This window comes from Hemibagrus wyckioides, linkage group LG13 (assembly GCF_019097595.1).
Source record: "Hemibagrus wyckioides isolate EC202008001 linkage group LG13, SWU_Hwy_1.0, whole genome shotgun sequence".
Classification (NCBI taxonomy): domain Eukaryota; kingdom Metazoa; phylum Chordata; class Actinopteri; order Siluriformes; family Bagridae; genus Hemibagrus; species Hemibagrus wyckioides.
The window spans coordinates 16,486,130-16,503,951 of NC_080722.1; the positions used below are offsets into that span (position 1 = coordinate 16,486,130).

Genomic DNA, 17,822 nt, shown 5'->3' on the forward strand with positions numbered 1-17,822 from the left:
TCATCATCACAGGGCTGAGAGTCTTAGCCACCGAGTCACTGGGAGACGCTCCGTCAGTGGATGTGTCAACTTTCTCCTCTTTTATTTTTACGCACTGCCACAAAATGGAGCGCGCATATCTGTCTTGGTTGTACTGAAGGACATCATTTTATGGCGTTACTGCTCTTTACAAACCTTGGCTAATGTTTTTTTATATTTATATTCTAATCCACATTTTTTTTTAATCGTGCTGTGCTGCTAGCGTATCCAGCTAGCTAGGCAGCTATTCAGCTAGCTAATCATCTGCCGGTGAAAATTCCCAGCGACTACAATGATGATTCAGAGGATCTTCGGCTAATGAAGCATCTCGAAGCTTTCTATTTCCCGAAATTTGGACTTTGTGGACAACGAGACGAAAATGAAGAAGCAGTTTAATCGGATGAAACAACTCGCCAACCAGACAGTTGGCAGGCAAGTCGCTATTAATTGTTAAGCAGTTTTTCTGTTGTGTTGTTGCCAGGACAGTAGCGAGTCTATGACAGATTATTCACGCTTATCTTTCCTCAACAAGCTAACTTACCTAACTAAACGCTTTCTTTCAGCTAAGTGTCTTAGTTTGGGCGAACTTCCAACATTATACAACGGCTACAGCCACATTTAGCTCTGTTTAAAGACCAGAGGCCACAACATCTGCAGTTTATGACAGTCTTTCACAGGATAAAAGCACATCGCAGGATATCTAACGCTATAGAAATATCACGAGTCCAGTGCTGAGAGTGTGCCATTTTGCATCGTCTCGCCATAACTATAGTTACCCCCTAACAAATCAGCTACATGTTTTTGTATAGAAGCATTAAAAGTGCAAAGTGTTTAAGCGGACAAACAAAACAAGGACAGAGCAAATCTGTTTATTCACAAGCCCAGTGGATTTTCTCCGCCACCCCATGCCTTCCCTCTTGAGTCCAGTGTAATTTATGTACTCGGTATGTGCTTGTTCATCATTTCCAAACTCCTCTGCTGAGACTCTGAATGGCTGTGATCTGATCAGTCTGCAGAGGAGGCTTACTGAAACACTGTGACAAAGTTTATCATTTCTGTTTTCTAGTCTAACTAACCTAGTAAAGTTAAAAGCCCACAATGCTATCCAGGCAGAAATGTTGGCAGTGCTATTTCAGGGCTTGAAATGGGTTTGTAATTTGGTGCAACAGTTGCTCATCTGTAGATGGCGACTCCTTATGTAAATAACTTCACATGTGTGTCAGAGAGACATGTCATATATGTGGTTTGGAGTTATTACACCACCCTACTCTATGCAACGGTGCTATTTTTAGATATGGATGTATGTCTGCATTCCGGTTGTGGACACATCTATGCACAGAGCAACAAGCGAAAAGAGCCGTCAAAACACAGAATAGGGCTTTATCTGAGCAACACTGGTCATGTATTTTACTGCTAAGATTTAGATATAAATGTTTCAAGATTCTTGAGTTTGACCGCAAAGTTTGGTTTTGTCCAGGAACCGTCTATTATCACACGCATTGCATGCTCTTCTTTCTATTCATGCAGCTGATCAAGCTTAATACGATTGTATGACTGGATCATCCTCGACAAAATTCTTATTTTTAGTGACGTTTATAGATCTCTTATGTTAAAGGGCCAAGCAGATTCTTTAGCGAGTCCTGACCTTTAGCATTGTGTGCTCATTTTTATTCTGTTTGGATGTTTGCAATCTGATCAGTCTCTTGAGGCCTGTTTGCAGCAGCACAGTGGGGTCTTGTTGTGACACAGACAGGCTTCTCACTAATGAAGCTGTTACTCAGATGTCTCCTGCTTTAGAAGATAACCCCAGACTAATCATAACTTCACCCCAAAGACTCTTCGGGAAATAGGATTCCAACACACCCTTCGTCCCAGCTTGTTTGGATCAATCCTGAAACACACCGCCCCTCCTTTGCAAGGTAGAAGAGGGGTTTTCCAATACATTTAAAGTATTTGCTAACACCGCTTGTGATGGGCTGCGGTTGGACATCCGAGAATAAAATCTATTAAGGCCAGGATGTATTGCATTTCTATTTTGATCTGAGATGGACTGTAACAGTATTAAAAGTAGAGGCTGTATCTTAAACAGCACATTTACTTAAGGAACTCTGGTATTTGGCTTTAAATTCAACCCTCTATTCAAATGATAGATATGTATGCCTGGAATAGTCATTCAGCAAATTGTGTATTTTGTTAACAGTAAATCAGGAGTTAGTGATTCAGAAAGCAGACCGGAGTGTTGAAGTGTCCGGGGCAGTACGGAGGGGGAGAGGGCAGGACACACGCCTCAGCTGATCCCACAGTTCCTGTGATTGTGAGGAAGCAGTACACTCTGTTCGACGTGCAGCTCCTCAAAGGAAATCTCTCTTTATTCTGTTTTTTAAACAGGAAGTTGTCCTGGGGAAGTTTTATATCTAAGAACTGAATCAAAGAATCGGTTCTCTTGCAAACACGGAGGCGGTGATTTTATTTAAATGACCATCTACAGTAATTTGCATGTTGAAATATTACCTTGCTTAGTTTGTTTAAAGCATTCTCAAATAAATTGTTAAACAATTTTAATACACTGTACATCAGATTTGCTCATTTTTTAAAACTCGGTGACTGCATTATAATTATGCTTTTGTTTATTAAATTTTTTTTTTTTTTTTTTTTTTGTGTGTGATTGAGTACAGATTGTAGTAAGTGGGGTAGGCTGAGGACTCCAGCTGTTTGCTCTTCCTTTACAACTGAAGGATGTCTAATTGTCAGATAATGATTCCCCTGTCGTGAGGCTATCAGTGTCTTTAAGGGACAATAAGGAAGGTGTTAATTCTATTTAAACACAAAATCTATAGTTTCTAAGGCTGAAGTCATTTATTGTTTTACTGCGGACCATCCGCTCTCACCAGTCTATTAGCAGTGGGACATATAACTCAGAACATCTGCTCTCTGGTCACATGTTTAAAAGAAATTTCTTATTAGAGATCATCTTTGCTCACCTATTCTCTGCTTATTTCATCCAGGCCCAAGGCATAGTAGTACTTCAAACACCATTTTCTCAGTCTGCTAGCTGAGAGGAAACTGTTGTTCAGATCTCTGCAGGGGTTTTTCATAGCATGAGGGACTGGCTGGGTTCGCTGCAGCACTCTGCTCATTAGAAGTGTTCTTTTGTTTGATTCAACCGTTGAAGATATTCTGTTTTTTTTGTTTTTTGTATGATTCACATGTTGGCACAATTTGTAAGACATTGCCAGAATATGTGATCTCACAACTAATTTGTTATTGGAAGAGCTTGCTAATTATGCTGTGTGTGTGTTAGTGGCTCTTCCTCTGTCCTGACATGAAGTTAAAGTAGTGTAGACTTTGAGGGACACACCAGGAATCTTCATCTTCTTCTCCTGCAGCCACTGGTGGCTCCATCTGGCTTTGTGCTTTGGATTGTTGCTCTGCTAGAAAGTCCGGTAGAGACTAACATTTAGCCTCTAAGCAGACACATGCAGGTTTATCTTCTGAATTTCTTCTGTAGTCAAGTCTTGATCTAATTTCCTGTGACACTGGACCTCACGCATCTCCGCAACAGCTACCTCTACCTCTACCTCTCATCTACCTCTGTGTAGCAGTTTTGCTTATTGACTCCATCCTTAACATATTATATTTGGGTGCAAGAATTAAAAGTCTTTCTGTAGGTGCTGCTGTGTGTAAGTGCCTTTTGCTGACAAGACACAATCAGAGATTACTTTTTTTAAACAAAAGTGCTTTATAGTGAACATGGCCAGTGGCAGGTCCTAATTAACATACAATGTTTTAGTGTGTTTTTCTCATTCTGCTGTTTGAGATCCTATGGCACTGTGTTTTTGAGCTTTGTCATGCATTAATGATTTGAGGTTCTCTCTGGACATGGGACAACAGCTTGGTCCAGGCATGATTCCAGAATGTCTTTTGAATTCTGTCTGGATTTGGTTTCAGGCTTTTTCAGTCAATTTCTTTGCTCCTCTGTGTTAATTGAAAGCAGCTGTCTACCACTGTCCCGAGGTTATTATAGTGCATCAGCGTGAGAGACTGCCCTAATGTTCAGCATGGTACAGTGAGTCAGGTCTAGAGCTAAGGAAGTTAAAGCCTCGCTCAAACACGGTAAACATTAATAATGCAAATTATCTATGACCCATCAGACATTAATACTAATATGGTGTTAGACTATTTCAGAAATGTATAGATTAATATAAGCAAAGTGCATGGGTTTTCGATATACATTCATGCAGCACCTTTATTAGGAACACTATAGTACTGCTAATGAGTAGGGCCTCCTTTTACTCTCTAAATACTCTCAAATCTTCATGGCATGCATTCTACTAGATGTTGCAAACATTCCTTTGAGATTCTGCTGCATGTTGATGTGATTGCATCACGTAATTCCTGCGGGTTTTTCAGGTAAACATTCATGCTGGGAATCTCCTGTTCTACCACATCCCAAAGGTGTTCTACTGGATTCAGATCTGGTGACTGAGGGCCAATAAAGAACACTGAGCTCATTGTGATGTTCATGAAACCAGTTTAAGACGACTTTTGCTTTGTGACAGGGTGCATTATCATGCTGGAAGAAGCCATTAGCTATTAGAAGATGGTGAATTGTGGCCATGAAGGGATGCACATGATCAGCAACAATGCTCAAACAGGCTGTGGCACTTAAGCGAGGATTGATTGGTATTTAACAGGCCCAAAGCATGCCAAGTAAACATTCCCCACACCATTATGCCATCTCCACTGGATGTTTTATTTTTATTTTTCTATTTTGAAGAAACTCTAGAGACTGTTGAGTTGGTGTAAATGTTGTTTCAAGTCTTTTTAGGTATTAACAAGATATCTCCATATGCAACAGCTCCTGAAAGCCATAATGTAGGAAATATTAAGACTTGATATATTGATTATGGGCTACAGTGTTCACTGGGGAATAAAAACTGTAATCATCCACTATAGAAAGTGGTAGACAGTGCATAACCTGAGCTCAGGACTGAACTATGGTCCCTGAAGCTGGCAAAGTTTAAACCTGTTACCTGTTTAAACACCATAACTACCAGACACATGCACATACTTTTTGTTGTAAGGAATGTTGTAAGGATGGAGCAAAAAATGTTCAAAAAAACTATCAGCGAGTTACACTCAGGATGAAGCAGCTTCCGATCATGAATTAATGAATGTATGGGTTTTATATGCAAAAATAAATGCATATTGACATTTAAAGAAAATAGTAAAAACATGTAAAATGTAAAATCACTTTGATTTATCCTTTTTGTTATTTTCTTCGATATGAAACCCAAGCTCATCTTACTAATTATTAATTTATTAGGTCTATTCTATTCTATTCTATTCTATTCTATTTCTCTGTGTAAATCAAGATTGTAGCTGGATCATTTTTAGATACGTCATGAGAAGGGGACACAAATCACTTTCTGGTTTGTTCCAAATGTGCGGTTTCCGATTATTCACCCTTCCTTTACAAGTATTATAGGATTATATGTAAGCAGCTGGGCTGCCTTAACTTTTTCCGTAGAATATTCATAGTGCTGACAGTTTTTTCCGTAGAAGAGCTGCTGAGATGAATCAGATTTACTAAATTAAAGCAAATCTAATACCGCGATTGTATTTAGGTCTGTACATACTGTGCTATAATAACCTCACTAACACGGTTATTATACTGATGCTACTCAGTCCCTGACCCAGTGAAGATTGTTTTTAAGATAGAGACTACAAAAGCACTTTTATCAGTCTCTATATGTAAGGGCGTCTGCTAAATGCTGTAAACGTAAATGGAAAAGTGTATACACCCATCAGCATTGCAGTCTTTATTGTTGCTAATGTAATGACTAAAGGATCAACATGAAACGAAAGTAAGAAGTTAACATTTAAAGTTTAGGTTTTTGCAGTAGTGCCTCATATTTGGAAGGTGTTGATAAGTTGTGTGTGAACTGAACGGCTGTTTATCCACTCTGTGCATGGGAGGTATTAATCTGCACCATGGCCAAAGACCTCTTTTAGTTTACTAATAATAGTAGCTAAGCATCTGTACAGAACAGCATTACAAGGTCAATGGTGGAATGCTGAAATACTCTTGGAAAGTGCACCAACTGCTCTCCTAGGAGCTGCTGCATGTCGACTGTTTTTTCACTTAAACGTCTGCTGCCAGTTTGTCTGTTTCTCTGCATGAATGTTCTTGTTCATTGTGTGTTGTATAGAATTCATTACACATACAGCTTATTTTTTTTAAGTTAATAAATATACCTTTATGTGAATACAGCTCACATTATGGACTGCAACACTGCCGACTTTACGTAGACTACTTTTGGGTGTGTGCTATGATTGTTATATCTGTTGTGTGTGTTTACAAATAGATTTGTAGGAATATTAATCAGTCAGATCAATTTTGTCAAGCGGATGTGTGCTAAATGTGTTGACCTGTTGTGTGTCACCCTTTTAAATCTCTCCTGCTTCTCTGTTACAGAGCTGAAAAAACCGAAGTCCTCAGCGATGACCTGTTACAGGTGACTACTTCCTTGCATTATTTGCGTTGAACGTCATTCCCTGTCTTTGGGAAATGCCACATCAGTGGTTTATGAATGGTTCATTGAAGCATTTCAGATAAGAACTGTTTATCGGCCTAGCTTTGTCAGATCGGCTTTAGGATTCCTGTACCCCCCCCCCCACAACAAAGACAGTGAGAATGTCAAGTAAAGTATACCTTAGTGAACTTTAAACAAGTACATGTCATTCAGCACTTTCAGCAATCTGCCTTTACCCTGTGAAACTGGTCTGTCTTTAGTTGTGTGTTTTTCTTTTTTAGTAATAAAATGACTCATCTGTGAGTCTGATTTGCAAGCAATCATTAATTAAATGCCAGAAAAGTTGTCAGTCACTTTGTTGTGACAGGCAGACACTGTTGCTAGGTAGATACATGACAAACACAAACACATTTTAGCATGACATGGAAGAGGATGGCTTTGAATGTGCGAACAGTGTGTCAGGTAAATTACCTTAGATGTCCTAGAAAAGTTTTGCCCCACCCTGAGAAGTTCTGTAGCTAAGATACCTTGAAAACAATGAAGCACATATGAGATCACTGTTTAGGAAATGGATTTTGGAAGTGCATTAGTCATATGATTGGGGCAGACAAAGAATTTTATCAAATGGAAAGAATTCAAGAATGTACTATTAGGATTTGATCAGCGTTGTGAACAACTGCTCGAGCTGTATGTCACTTCCTTGACTTCATCACTCCACACCCAGCTGTGTAGACTAAAGTATAGGTCAGCTTACTCAGGGTTTTTCCATATGCTCCATGTCAGAGACTAGGCTTCTTTAATGCCTTTGCATTGTAGACAGCCTGTCTGGACGATGTAGGTGATTAATGGCCTCATATCTTCTTAAATCAAGTCTACATGTTCGCAGTGTAATCACTGTATGTGCTCACCCATGCAGTTTTGTTCTCTCGGGGAGAGGGTGTTGGTGTGACATTTCCCCTTTCTGTGGAACTCTCGTAAAACGAGATACTAAATTGATTCCATTGCAAATGGTGCAAGCCGATGTTTGAGCTTGTTTAGTCTACTGTTGGTCTGTCAGTGTTTGGCGTGGGATGGAAACAGGGAAACATTTATAAAAGACCTTTGCACTAGCTAATCCAAACAGTCCCCAAACAGGATCTTCCTCAGCATAAAAAAAAGAATAGACAGAAGTCAATGGATTCCCCTTGTTCCCACGCCAGGTGGAGGGTATCCTCTGTGTCCTTGTGTAGGATACGCCCATGCAGGCAGAAGGTGTGGTGGACTCAGCTGTTTGGGGCTGGAATGACATTAGGGAGTGGTGAATGGCACGGAGACGCAGTTTTCTCTGCACACAGACTGTGGAATTCCTGAAATCATAGTCTGCATCACTCCATTTTAATCTGTTTGTTCCTTCATTGTTTTCATCAATGCAAACACCCTACATACCTTCCAAAACAAGTATTGAGGCATGCAGAGCTGTGAAATATTTGAAGCCTTAGTGTAAAAAAATACTGAACTGGCAGCCACATCTTCAGAGAAGAACATTGTACCTGTCCCTGTGTGTCAGTGTTGTAACGCGCATATCTTCTTATGTATCTCCCCTTAGGCATGGATGTAAATCACACTAAAACTCAGCCACCATGATTAGATTTACAACCGGCATCTTTCTCTTTATGTGAAAGCCAATTTATGTGTGTGTTTGACTGCAGGCATTTTGTACTAACCATAGATTTTTTTTCCCCTCTTTTCACACGATATGCCAGTAAATTAATTAATGCCATGCTTCATTACAGAGTAGTGAGTGCTCTGTATACAATATACAGTGTGTTACAAAAGCCTCATCATGGTGTGGCACAGTCAGTCTGTGGTATTTTGCAGAGGTGGCTCATGTGCTGCTATGAAGTCTGGTTCAGTTCTGAGCACTCAGCTGTGGTTTATTATTTATGTTTGTATTGTTCTCCACAGATCGAACGTCGCATGGAACTGGTGCGGGCTGTTTCCCACAACACACACAAGAGACTGGTTACATGTCTGCAGGGGCAGGTAGGCATGGATGCAGGGAAGATAATGCAGTGTAAAGTGTAAAGGATATTGTGTTTTTACCACACTGTTAGAGCTCAATGAATATCTGGATGTTTTCTTACAGAAAAAGCTCTCACTGACAGCGTTGTCACAGGCCATGCAAGATGGCGGGAGCCAACTAGGAGAGGAGTCTCTTATTGGGTAAATGTGAAGTGTGTTACTTTATTTTTTTTAGTCCTTTACATCTGAAGCCAGTCCATATGCGTGCTGTCAAGTCTTCAGCTCAGCGAATGGCTAGACGTTTAGAGTTACATATTCACGTGGCTATGTAAAAATAACATCGTTATTTTTAAATGGCTGTTAGTGCATGGGTTAATGCAGCATTTGGCAAACCCTAATGACTGTAAAGTGCATTTCAGCATATTTATCTACCACTTGGTAGGAAAATGATGGAGTTGTGTGGCGAAGCGGAGAACGGACTAGCGTCTGAGCTGATGCAGCATGAGATTCAGATTGAGAAGGAGGTTTTAGATCCACTAAATCAGTTAGCTGAGGTAAGCACACAAGTCTTTCCTAGTTTCCTGTTTCCATGGTCTATGTGCTGTGACAGTATTCTATACACTGACTTTTATTATGTACATTCTCTGTCAGGTGGACATCCCCAACATACTCAAGCAGAGAAGACAACTTGCCAAGCTGGTGCTAGACTATGATTCTGCTCGAACAAGGTTTTTATATTTTAAGATTGGAGAAGATTACTTCCATTCACATCACTGTGTCATATATTGCCAGTCATCTGGTAGTCAATAACACCTATTTCATATCATATCATATTGCTGTCTCGCACTCAGATGGTTGCAGGCAACCAAATCCATAATCTCGGGAACAAACACACAAGCACTGTCAGCCAAGGCAGACTCGCTTAAAGAAGAGATGGATGAAGCAATGAACAAAATGGAGCTCTGCAAGGTACCAAACACATCCAGACTTAGTTTTCATCATACACTGTGTTAAGGCTTTTATTTCATTGTCCTCATCTATGCAGTCTCAAAGGGATATACAAAGCCAAGAGTCTTCACTAGGACACAGGGAATAGTCTCTATAGGATATAGGGAACAATAGGAAATTGCTATTGTTCTTCTAGGTTCAGCTAATCAAACACCCCTGCTTTACTTTCTATGTCCATGCTACAATAAATTATCTTACCCAAGAGCAAATCTTCCAAATGTAAAGCATTAATGCAGTGGTTCACTGTGTGTGTGTGTGTGTGTGTGTCTGTGTTCTTTATATTTTGTATGAAATAAATACTCAAGACCATCATTGTGTTAGAAGTTTTTGCCTGTCTCTATTTAGGATCAACTCTCTGCCGACCTGTACAATTTCTTTTCAAAAGAAGGGGACTACGCACGCTACTATGTAACGGTAAGTGCATTTATTAGTTTGTAGTTAGACGTTCAGTAATTGTTACTGTAATTTGACTTTATTCTATCTTTCACTTTCCACTGGTCTCAATTTGTTTTCTGTTTTCAGTTATTAGAGGCTCAAGCGGATTACCACCGAAAATCTCTCTCTGTGCTGGAAAGCGTCCTGCCAACCATTCAGGCACAACAAGGTGACAGCTCCATTGATTGCTGTTCATTGATTTTGTTTACAGTTTAAGGAGAATACACTTGAATAGCATCGAATACAACTGAACAGTTTGAGCAACCATTATACAGCTGGATATTTTTACAGGCACTCCAGTGCTGAACAAACAGTATGTGCAGTAATTTGCAATATGATGTTCTTTTCAAGCCGTTATTTTCTTTTTTTACTGTATAAATCTAGGCTTTGGTGCTATAATTTATTATTCTGAGCGTCATCTGTGGTGTGAGGCTGGTGTACTCAACAACCCAGCATGTGAACTATGAGTCACAACGTTTTCTTCTGACCCACCTGTTTAATCAGTCATCTTGATTCCTCCTTCATTAGTTGGTTCCTGAATTTAACAGGAATACAGCTTTTAATACTTTTAAAAGAAATGGAAATTGGAAATTTCAGTTACGTCATCTCACCCTTATTCTGTATGTTTAACCAGACTCATGGACAGAGAAGCCAGCTTTTGGAACAGGCTTGGATGAGCACCTGAAGCGGAGTAACAGGGAGATAGCGCTGCCCATAGAGGCTTGTGTGATGATGCTGCTGGAGACAGGCATGAAGGAAGAGGTAAGACAGACATCAGAAGTCGTCTGACCCCTAATGAAAAACAATATGAAAACAGCACACTCTTTTGCATTTGCTTGTGATTTAGAAAATAGCAGTGAATTTGAACGTGACAAATGGGGAAAATACCCCCAAATGATCTGAGCACAAAATATTCATATCTGAATAATATGGATATGATTTTAAAATATTGTGTTGGCTACATGTTTCTAATTTTGCTCTCTGAACAGGGTCTTTTCCGAATAACTGCAGGAGCCTCTAAACTGAAAAAGCTTAAGGCAGCACTGGACTGCTCCACCTCTCAGCTAGAGGAGTTCTACTCTGACCCACATGCAGTTGCTGGTATAAAAACTGGCGTCTCTTATGTAATACTGAAATATTGTCAATACTGTTCATTTATAGAATTTTTTTTTAATTGTCTAGGGGCTTTGAAGTCGTACCTAAGGGAACTGCCAGAGCCTCTTATGACTTATGAACTATATGATGAGTGGATTCAGGCATCCAAGTAAGCCAGTTCATGGCACATATATAAAGAATTATTTCCTATTTTTAATTTAACCAGAAGAGAAAAACCTAAATACTTTTGTAGTTTTTGACATACTGTATATGACAAACTGTAAAATCTTTTTAGCATATCTGACACAGACAAACGGTTACAAGCTTTGTGGATGACCTGTGATCAGTTACCAAAGAACAACAAAGCCAACTTTAGGTGAGTTTATCAAAACTATTTTAATAATAGTCATCCAGGCATATAAAATTTGACCAAATCACCGATTATGATTCCATTTCAAAAGGTATCTGGTAAAGTTCCTTGCTAAGCTTGCTCAAGAAAGTGAAGTTAACAAGATGACCCCCAGCAACATTGCAATTGTCTTAGGACCAAATCTGTTATGGCCAAAAACAGAGGGGTGAGAGATTTTTTTTTTTGTTTATTATGGTAAAATGTGCTTGTTATGGACTATGCAGTCTTTCAAATCTTATACCTTTAATCACAGGAGCCTAGCAGAGATGGCAGCTGCTACCTCTGTCCACGTTGTTACTATTATCGAGCCCATCATTCAGCATGCAGACTGGTTTTTCCCTGAAGGTGAGAAATATCACACTGAATTGTTCTCCCCCAAGAAAGAACATTTAAAATTGTTAAACAAAGACTTACGTATATACATGTTATATGTTTAGATGTGGAGTTCAATGTAACAGGCATGTTTTCAATGCCCACTCCTATGACGAACAATGTCAATCACCTGACCATATCCGACTACGACTCTGGCACAACAGAGAGGAAAAGACCTAACAGTATGGTGGGACCTGATAGTGACATGGCCAGACGTGACAGGTACACTCACTAATAATAAACACAAAATATAAGTTACTAGGCTGTCATCACTCTATATAATCCATCAAATAATCTTCTAATGCTTTTTAAAGATTCCCCTGATCTTTGTCCACTAGTAAAACTCTGTGCACTGATACAGTAGTTAATTTTCTGAATTTTCTTTCTGCTTCACTGTGGGTAGTGAGGGCATATCTGTGGATGCTAAAACCTTTTTTCCTGTTCTGTTCTGTTTGTGGTGTTGCTCACTTTGGATTATCTTTGCACTTGTGGAGTCTTTACTGTCTCTTTTCCCTTCAGCTCTGCTAACAAATTAACGGAGCACAATCCCCGTAGAAGCAGTACACTAACTAGAAAGCAGCACACTTCCCCTGCTTTCCAGCCCCCTCTGCCCCCGGTGGAGGCTGTCAGTAATGCAGGAGGCCAGCCTGTAGCTGAGCTCCTGCTACAGCAGCCTGCACCAGAGGGCCTGGGTATGGAGGCCTGCCAGCCTAGCTTGGCACTGGGGATGGCAGCCCTAGCAGCAGCACAGCAGCTTCTAGCACAACAAACTGAGGAGATCAGGTAAGGGGTATAGCATTGCTCTGCAGGACCTGTGAGCCACCACGCTTTCTGTTTTGTGAAAACAACTCGGGCTTGCTTTTTCATTTGGTCTGTGTTCATTGTAAGCAAACAGGCAGAACTGTTTTTATTATTTGTATACGCCATCTAGTGTCTGTTCCGACCAAACAAGAAGTTGGGACACTCATATGTAGGCTTATGATTTATTAAAGAACACCTAAAACAGACCCTTGGTAGTTTGTGTCCTTGGTCTTATTCTTTACAGTTAAACAGTTTCAGTTAGACAAAAAGTCCTGTTTTTCTGAAATATCCACACCATAAATGTCATTTTGGACTTCTAAACAGGTGCAGGAAAAAAATAGATTTTGGACTTCTAAACAGGTACTGGAAAAAATAACATTAACCATTAATGCCATATTTCACCTCCTCTTTCCACTCACACCTTTCACTGTGCAAAAAGCTTGTTTTGAAATCCATCACATCATGGAAGGAAAATGTTTTATGGTTTCCTTTTCATGTTGTCTTTGATGAACACATGCCTTATGTAGGTATTCCATGTAAAAACAGTCTGGATATTTTCCTGAATCACAATATATGCTTTTTAATTTTGTCCATTCTTTTGCATTATATGGTAGTCACATGCAATGCTGCAAAGTGTTTTGACAGTATAGTACTGTGACAAAATCGTTAATCATTGTATGAATCATTCCTACGCAGTTTACATCATAAAGGCTGTATTTGTTCTCATTTCATGAAAGCATACATTCACTTATGTATTTTGGCAGTTCAAAGTCAAATGAAGCAGCATCCACACCTCAAAGAAATGGCTGTGGAGGTTCCCAACTAAGTGTAGCATCTCCAGTAGCAGGATCATCAGGACACAGCCCCCTCATGGCACGCAGAGGTAAACCCACGACTGTATCATTCTAATTCACACTTAAGAATGATTTGGCCAATTCTGATCTGAAACTTTAACTCTGCTTAACCATAGTTATAAAAAAGCCGGCTCCTGCTCCTCCTAAACCAGCCAATCCACCATCAGGTCAGCTGAGCAACCAGTCTTCACCACAGCCTTCATGTGGGACTCCTCAATCCCTGTCTCCATCTCCAAGACCTCTCTCCACACACTCTCCAAACAGCCTCAGCCCCACTCAGTTACTAACTCAGTCTAGTACAATACCTCGGCGCCACACAAGCAACCAGCATCCTCTCCAAGCCCCCAGCCATCCACCTCCAGAACCTCCCAGCCAGGTTACTCCTTCTCCTCCTCAGTCCATGGCAGTCGGAGATCCAGGAGAGGAGCCATCTCCACCCAGCACTCCCAGTCCCCCTAAAACTCCTCCACCTTCAGTGGTCCCTCCTGAAAATACAAGCACAAATGTTCCATACCCGTTTCAGTCTGGCTCTCTGCCTCGGCCTCGGCCAGTGCCTAAACCACGCAACAGACCCACCATTCCACCTCCACCACAGCCTCAGAATGCAGCCAGCGACACCGGTGACACTAGTGACATCTGGAGTTCTGCATACAAAATGATGGGTTAGTCACCATCTATTGCAACATTCTCAGTTACTACTGCAGTATTTATCTGTGAAGATTGCATGCCTATGTTCTTGATGTTATGCACCGGTTAGCACTGTGTGTGGCTGCAAGACCCGAACTCACTTATTTGGAGGGGTGTCCTGTCCACATGGTCATAAAGTGTAGAACCAAGTGTCATCAACTGGGGACAGCAGTCTGAATGCAGACCCAGCAAATTATTTCAGTGGAACAATATGAGTGTTTGCTTAAAAAAAAAAAAATGCTGACCAGATATGAAAAAAATGGTTCAGCAATCCTAGTTTTCTAAACATGAACAAGCCTGGCTTCTGTAGCAGATTGTGTGTTGTGGTTTGTCCAGCCACATTCATGTCACTTATATAGCTGGATATAGCTCATCAGACCAGGGATCATCTATGAATATCACAATAAAACAAAAAATAACTTGAATGAATTGTCTAATTTATAGTCTCAAACTAATAATTTATGGTTAAGAATTAAAAGGTAACTGTTGTCCCAATTCAGTCATGTTAGTTGCTTATCGGGATATTTAAAAAAATATATATATAATTTTTTTATGTGAATACCTCTTAGCTAGAGGTATATTGTCAGATATCAGTGATGACAGACAACACAACCTAGCATAAACAACCCTGTTTTTTGTTGTTGTTTGTTTTTAATAAATCAAGAAAACTTTTTATACTGTAAAATATTCTAAAGCCTGGGTAGACACTAATTTTAATGTATTTGTTCAGATCCGGGGATGTCATTCAAAGGGCTGGGCCGAGTCCTTATTCCTGACATTACGCCAGATCAGCAGCCTGTTGCTCAACTAAAGGACTCAGACTTGGACTCAGAGAGCACCGTCCTGTGAAGGTGAAGATATGGCTGCCATAAACCTGCTACCTGTTCCTCACAGCCCAAGGGCTCTCTGAAATGCTGCTGCTTCTTCTCTTTCACCAAGTTCCCGTCAGCTTGGTTGCATTTCACCAAAGATGTTGGACCATCAGTAGTACCCAGAGGAATAGCAGCATGGAGACTGCATGGCACCAAACAGGTTTAATGCTATCACTCTAAATTTCATTTTAGTGGAAGGAACTGGGACATAGGTTGAGGTACTAGTTTGGTGTTTCTTAAGTGGCCTTAGTTTAAAAGAAGTGAGAGAGAAGACACCATATTAAGCTTGGGATGATATTAAGCAGAAACCATATACTGTGGCTTTAGAGTGTAACTTGTGACTGCAGGTTTCCAGTCAGCTAATATACTCATCTCCTAATTTTCTGTATGGAAAATGTCCTACATCTGTTTCCATCAACACATTCCGTAAGGCTTATGTCGATCTCAGTTGTTCTGTTTTTCATTTGAAAGTCTTATTATGCCTCTCATGTTTAGCTGAATTTCCTGCAATTTATTATCAATATATCCTATTACCTACAGTATAAAAATGTACAAACGTCAGAAGGTTAGTATTCTGTCTTCAACTGTTTTCCTAAACCATGGGCATTAATGTGGTCAATCCCTCATTACTAATTTGAGCACATTAAGTCATCTATGTGTTAGAATTTGGTTATCTGTGTAAGAAATACTGAATGAAACATTTAACAGATAATGTGTTAGTTTAACCATTTGGTAAATGACAGACGGACAACAAACTGACAAATCACAAAACCCTGACAGTCTGTGACTTGTTGGACACGAACACTGTGTGGTATACTGAATGTTTTACTGTGTTTGGGGGGAAAAAAACCCAAAAAAAAAAACAAGGTCTTGAATGATAGTAAGAGTGCCACTCTCAAAATCATATATACTATAACGTGTTTATTCACAGGCCTTGCCATTTACCTTGCTGCCTTACCCATTATAATGTTTGGAAAAGGAACTAAAGGTATATCTGTTGATGGTGTACAAAGGAGAAAATTTTGAAATGAGAAAATTCGGGGGGACGAAAACAACATGCTTGCTATTTCTGCTTTACGATCAATTAATAAAGCACAATACCAACTCCTTTTATTGTTTTTAATTATGTGCTTCAGTGACTTCTTCCTTTGTAAATATTCCTTGTTGCATTCTAAGCATCTTTTCTTCTTTGCCACTCTTCCAGTACAGTCGGTGACATACAATTTCTAATAACGCAGACATGTTCATCAGAATTCAAGAGAAATCTAACAAACTTGAATGGTATAAATAACACGACATTTACCTGCGTCCATGAGGATGTTGACTTTGTGTGGTTTTGTGTAGCTCTCTTAAGGAAGGTAGTGGGAGAGTGTAACACACTTGGCTCTGGCAGAGGTGAATAATGGTTTCCTCTTCCAGCACAAGAGCCTGTTCCTGTGTGTCTTGCCCTTCACAAATTCCCTGCAGAGTGACACTGGAAATATTACACAACCAGCTCAATGTTCTCCTCCTCTCCAGTACAAAAATGAAGTAAATGATATGTACTCTGAGCCTGACTGACTGACTCAGGGTGCACTTGGTTGTTAATTTTCCTCCAGGTTGTACCACATTTAAAGGGGTGCTTGTAATGTTTGAGTAAGAGCAAGTGCTAGAGCTAGTTTATTTATTTATTTATTTATTTATTTATATTTTTTTCCAGTCTGGATTTTAGCCCTGTCTGCAACAGAAACTCTGTGTTTTCATTACAGTTTGCCCCTCAGGGAGCAGTAGACTTTAAAAATGACAAACTCCTGAAGTGACATAATGGAAATTAGCAAAAGAACAAAAGCAACAATGAAGTAAGTCATGTCAGACTGTATGTCGATCAGCAGTATGTATAAGCCGTATATAACTCCTGTCAGCATTGTGTTAGTTACCTTAGGTTTTTAAAAACATCACAATGAGTGTCAAAAATGACCAGTGCTCGATGTACAGGTGTCTTGAAAACAAAAGAGACGAATACAATGTAACAGAACCAGTGTATGCAAAGGGGTCTCATAATCCAGGAATCTAGTGTCAGGGTTTACAGGCTAGTTGCTAAGCAGTAGAAACCTGAGCCTCGCACAACAAGGGCTCACTGACATACAGGAATGGTCTGTATACGTATGAGCATAGGAAACAGGTGGTAGGATCCTTTTTCCCCACATTTATTATCTACAGCTCAGTGTACAAACATGATTCATATGTTTCTATTTTTTCCAACCCCTCCCTTTTGGTCCTGTGTACGAAAATGTGTGGGTGTGTGAAAATGTAGCTGCATTTTGTGCTTAAAATGCAAAGCTGTTACAATTCTATATGTGGCTTTGGATGTAAACAGATGCTTATGTACCTTTAGCAGATGTGTGTAGTGTTTGTAAATCACTGTGATGCTGTGTGGGATAAGCAGCTCAACTGGCTGTGTGTGTGTCTGTGTGTGTGTGTGTGTGCAGCTCAGGTACATTTATCATTCGCCAGCTCAATGAGAAGAACATTCGACCCGGCAGGCAGTGCGAAACCACCCGTATCCTGCAATCCCTCAGTAACAAGCTTTAACAATGGGGTCTATGACATAAAAGGATTCATTGTAAATTTATCTTGGGCCTTGACTGAATAAATCTTGGAAATAGATAAAAATGTCCACGATGCTGTCTCTTACTTGGAGGTTTTCTCAATATCACTCATGCATTTCAGACGTGGACTGGAAAAAAACAAAACA

At 39.9% G+C, this 17,822-nt stretch overlaps 1 protein-coding gene across 2 annotated transcripts in view; it reads left to right on the forward strand.

Moving 5' to 3' along the window:
- The window catches only part of arhgap17a (Rho GTPase activating protein 17a), a 16,251-nt gene extending 55 nt beyond the window's left edge, over positions 1-16,196 (forward strand). The window contains exons 1-20 of one of the 2 annotated variants that reach the window (XM_058406658.1): positions 1-450; positions 6,497-6,536; positions 8,499-8,576; positions 8,680-8,756; positions 8,998-9,109; positions 9,207-9,283; positions 9,407-9,524; positions 9,909-9,977; positions 10,086-10,167; positions 10,633-10,760; positions 10,988-11,099; positions 11,181-11,262; positions 11,389-11,469; positions 11,555-11,668; positions 11,756-11,847; positions 11,940-12,096; positions 12,394-12,657; positions 13,440-13,558; positions 13,646-14,191; positions 14,947-16,196. The exon at positions 1-450 is cut by the window's left edge and continues 55 nt beyond it. In XM_058406658.1, the coding sequence (XP_058262641.1) occupies positions 398-450; positions 6,497-6,536; positions 8,499-8,576; positions 8,680-8,756; positions 8,998-9,109; positions 9,207-9,283; positions 9,407-9,524; positions 9,909-9,977; positions 10,086-10,167; positions 10,633-10,760; positions 10,988-11,099; positions 11,181-11,262; positions 11,389-11,469; positions 11,555-11,668; positions 11,756-11,847; positions 11,940-12,096; positions 12,394-12,657; positions 13,440-13,558; positions 13,646-14,191; positions 14,947-15,065 (2,520 nt within the window). In that variant the 5' untranslated portion in view covers positions 1-397 and the 3' untranslated portion in view covers positions 15,066-16,196. The remainder of the gene's footprint in view (positions 451-6,496; positions 6,537-8,498; positions 8,577-8,679; positions 8,757-8,997; positions 9,110-9,206; positions 9,284-9,406; positions 9,525-9,908; positions 9,978-10,085; positions 10,168-10,632; positions 10,761-10,987; positions 11,100-11,180; positions 11,263-11,388; positions 11,470-11,554; positions 11,669-11,755; positions 11,848-11,939; positions 12,097-12,393; positions 12,658-13,439; positions 13,559-13,645; positions 14,192-14,946) is intronic. The other variant, XM_058406659.1, reaches the window with a different exon arrangement.
- The last annotated feature ends 1,626 nt before the right edge of the window (positions 16,197-17,822 follow it).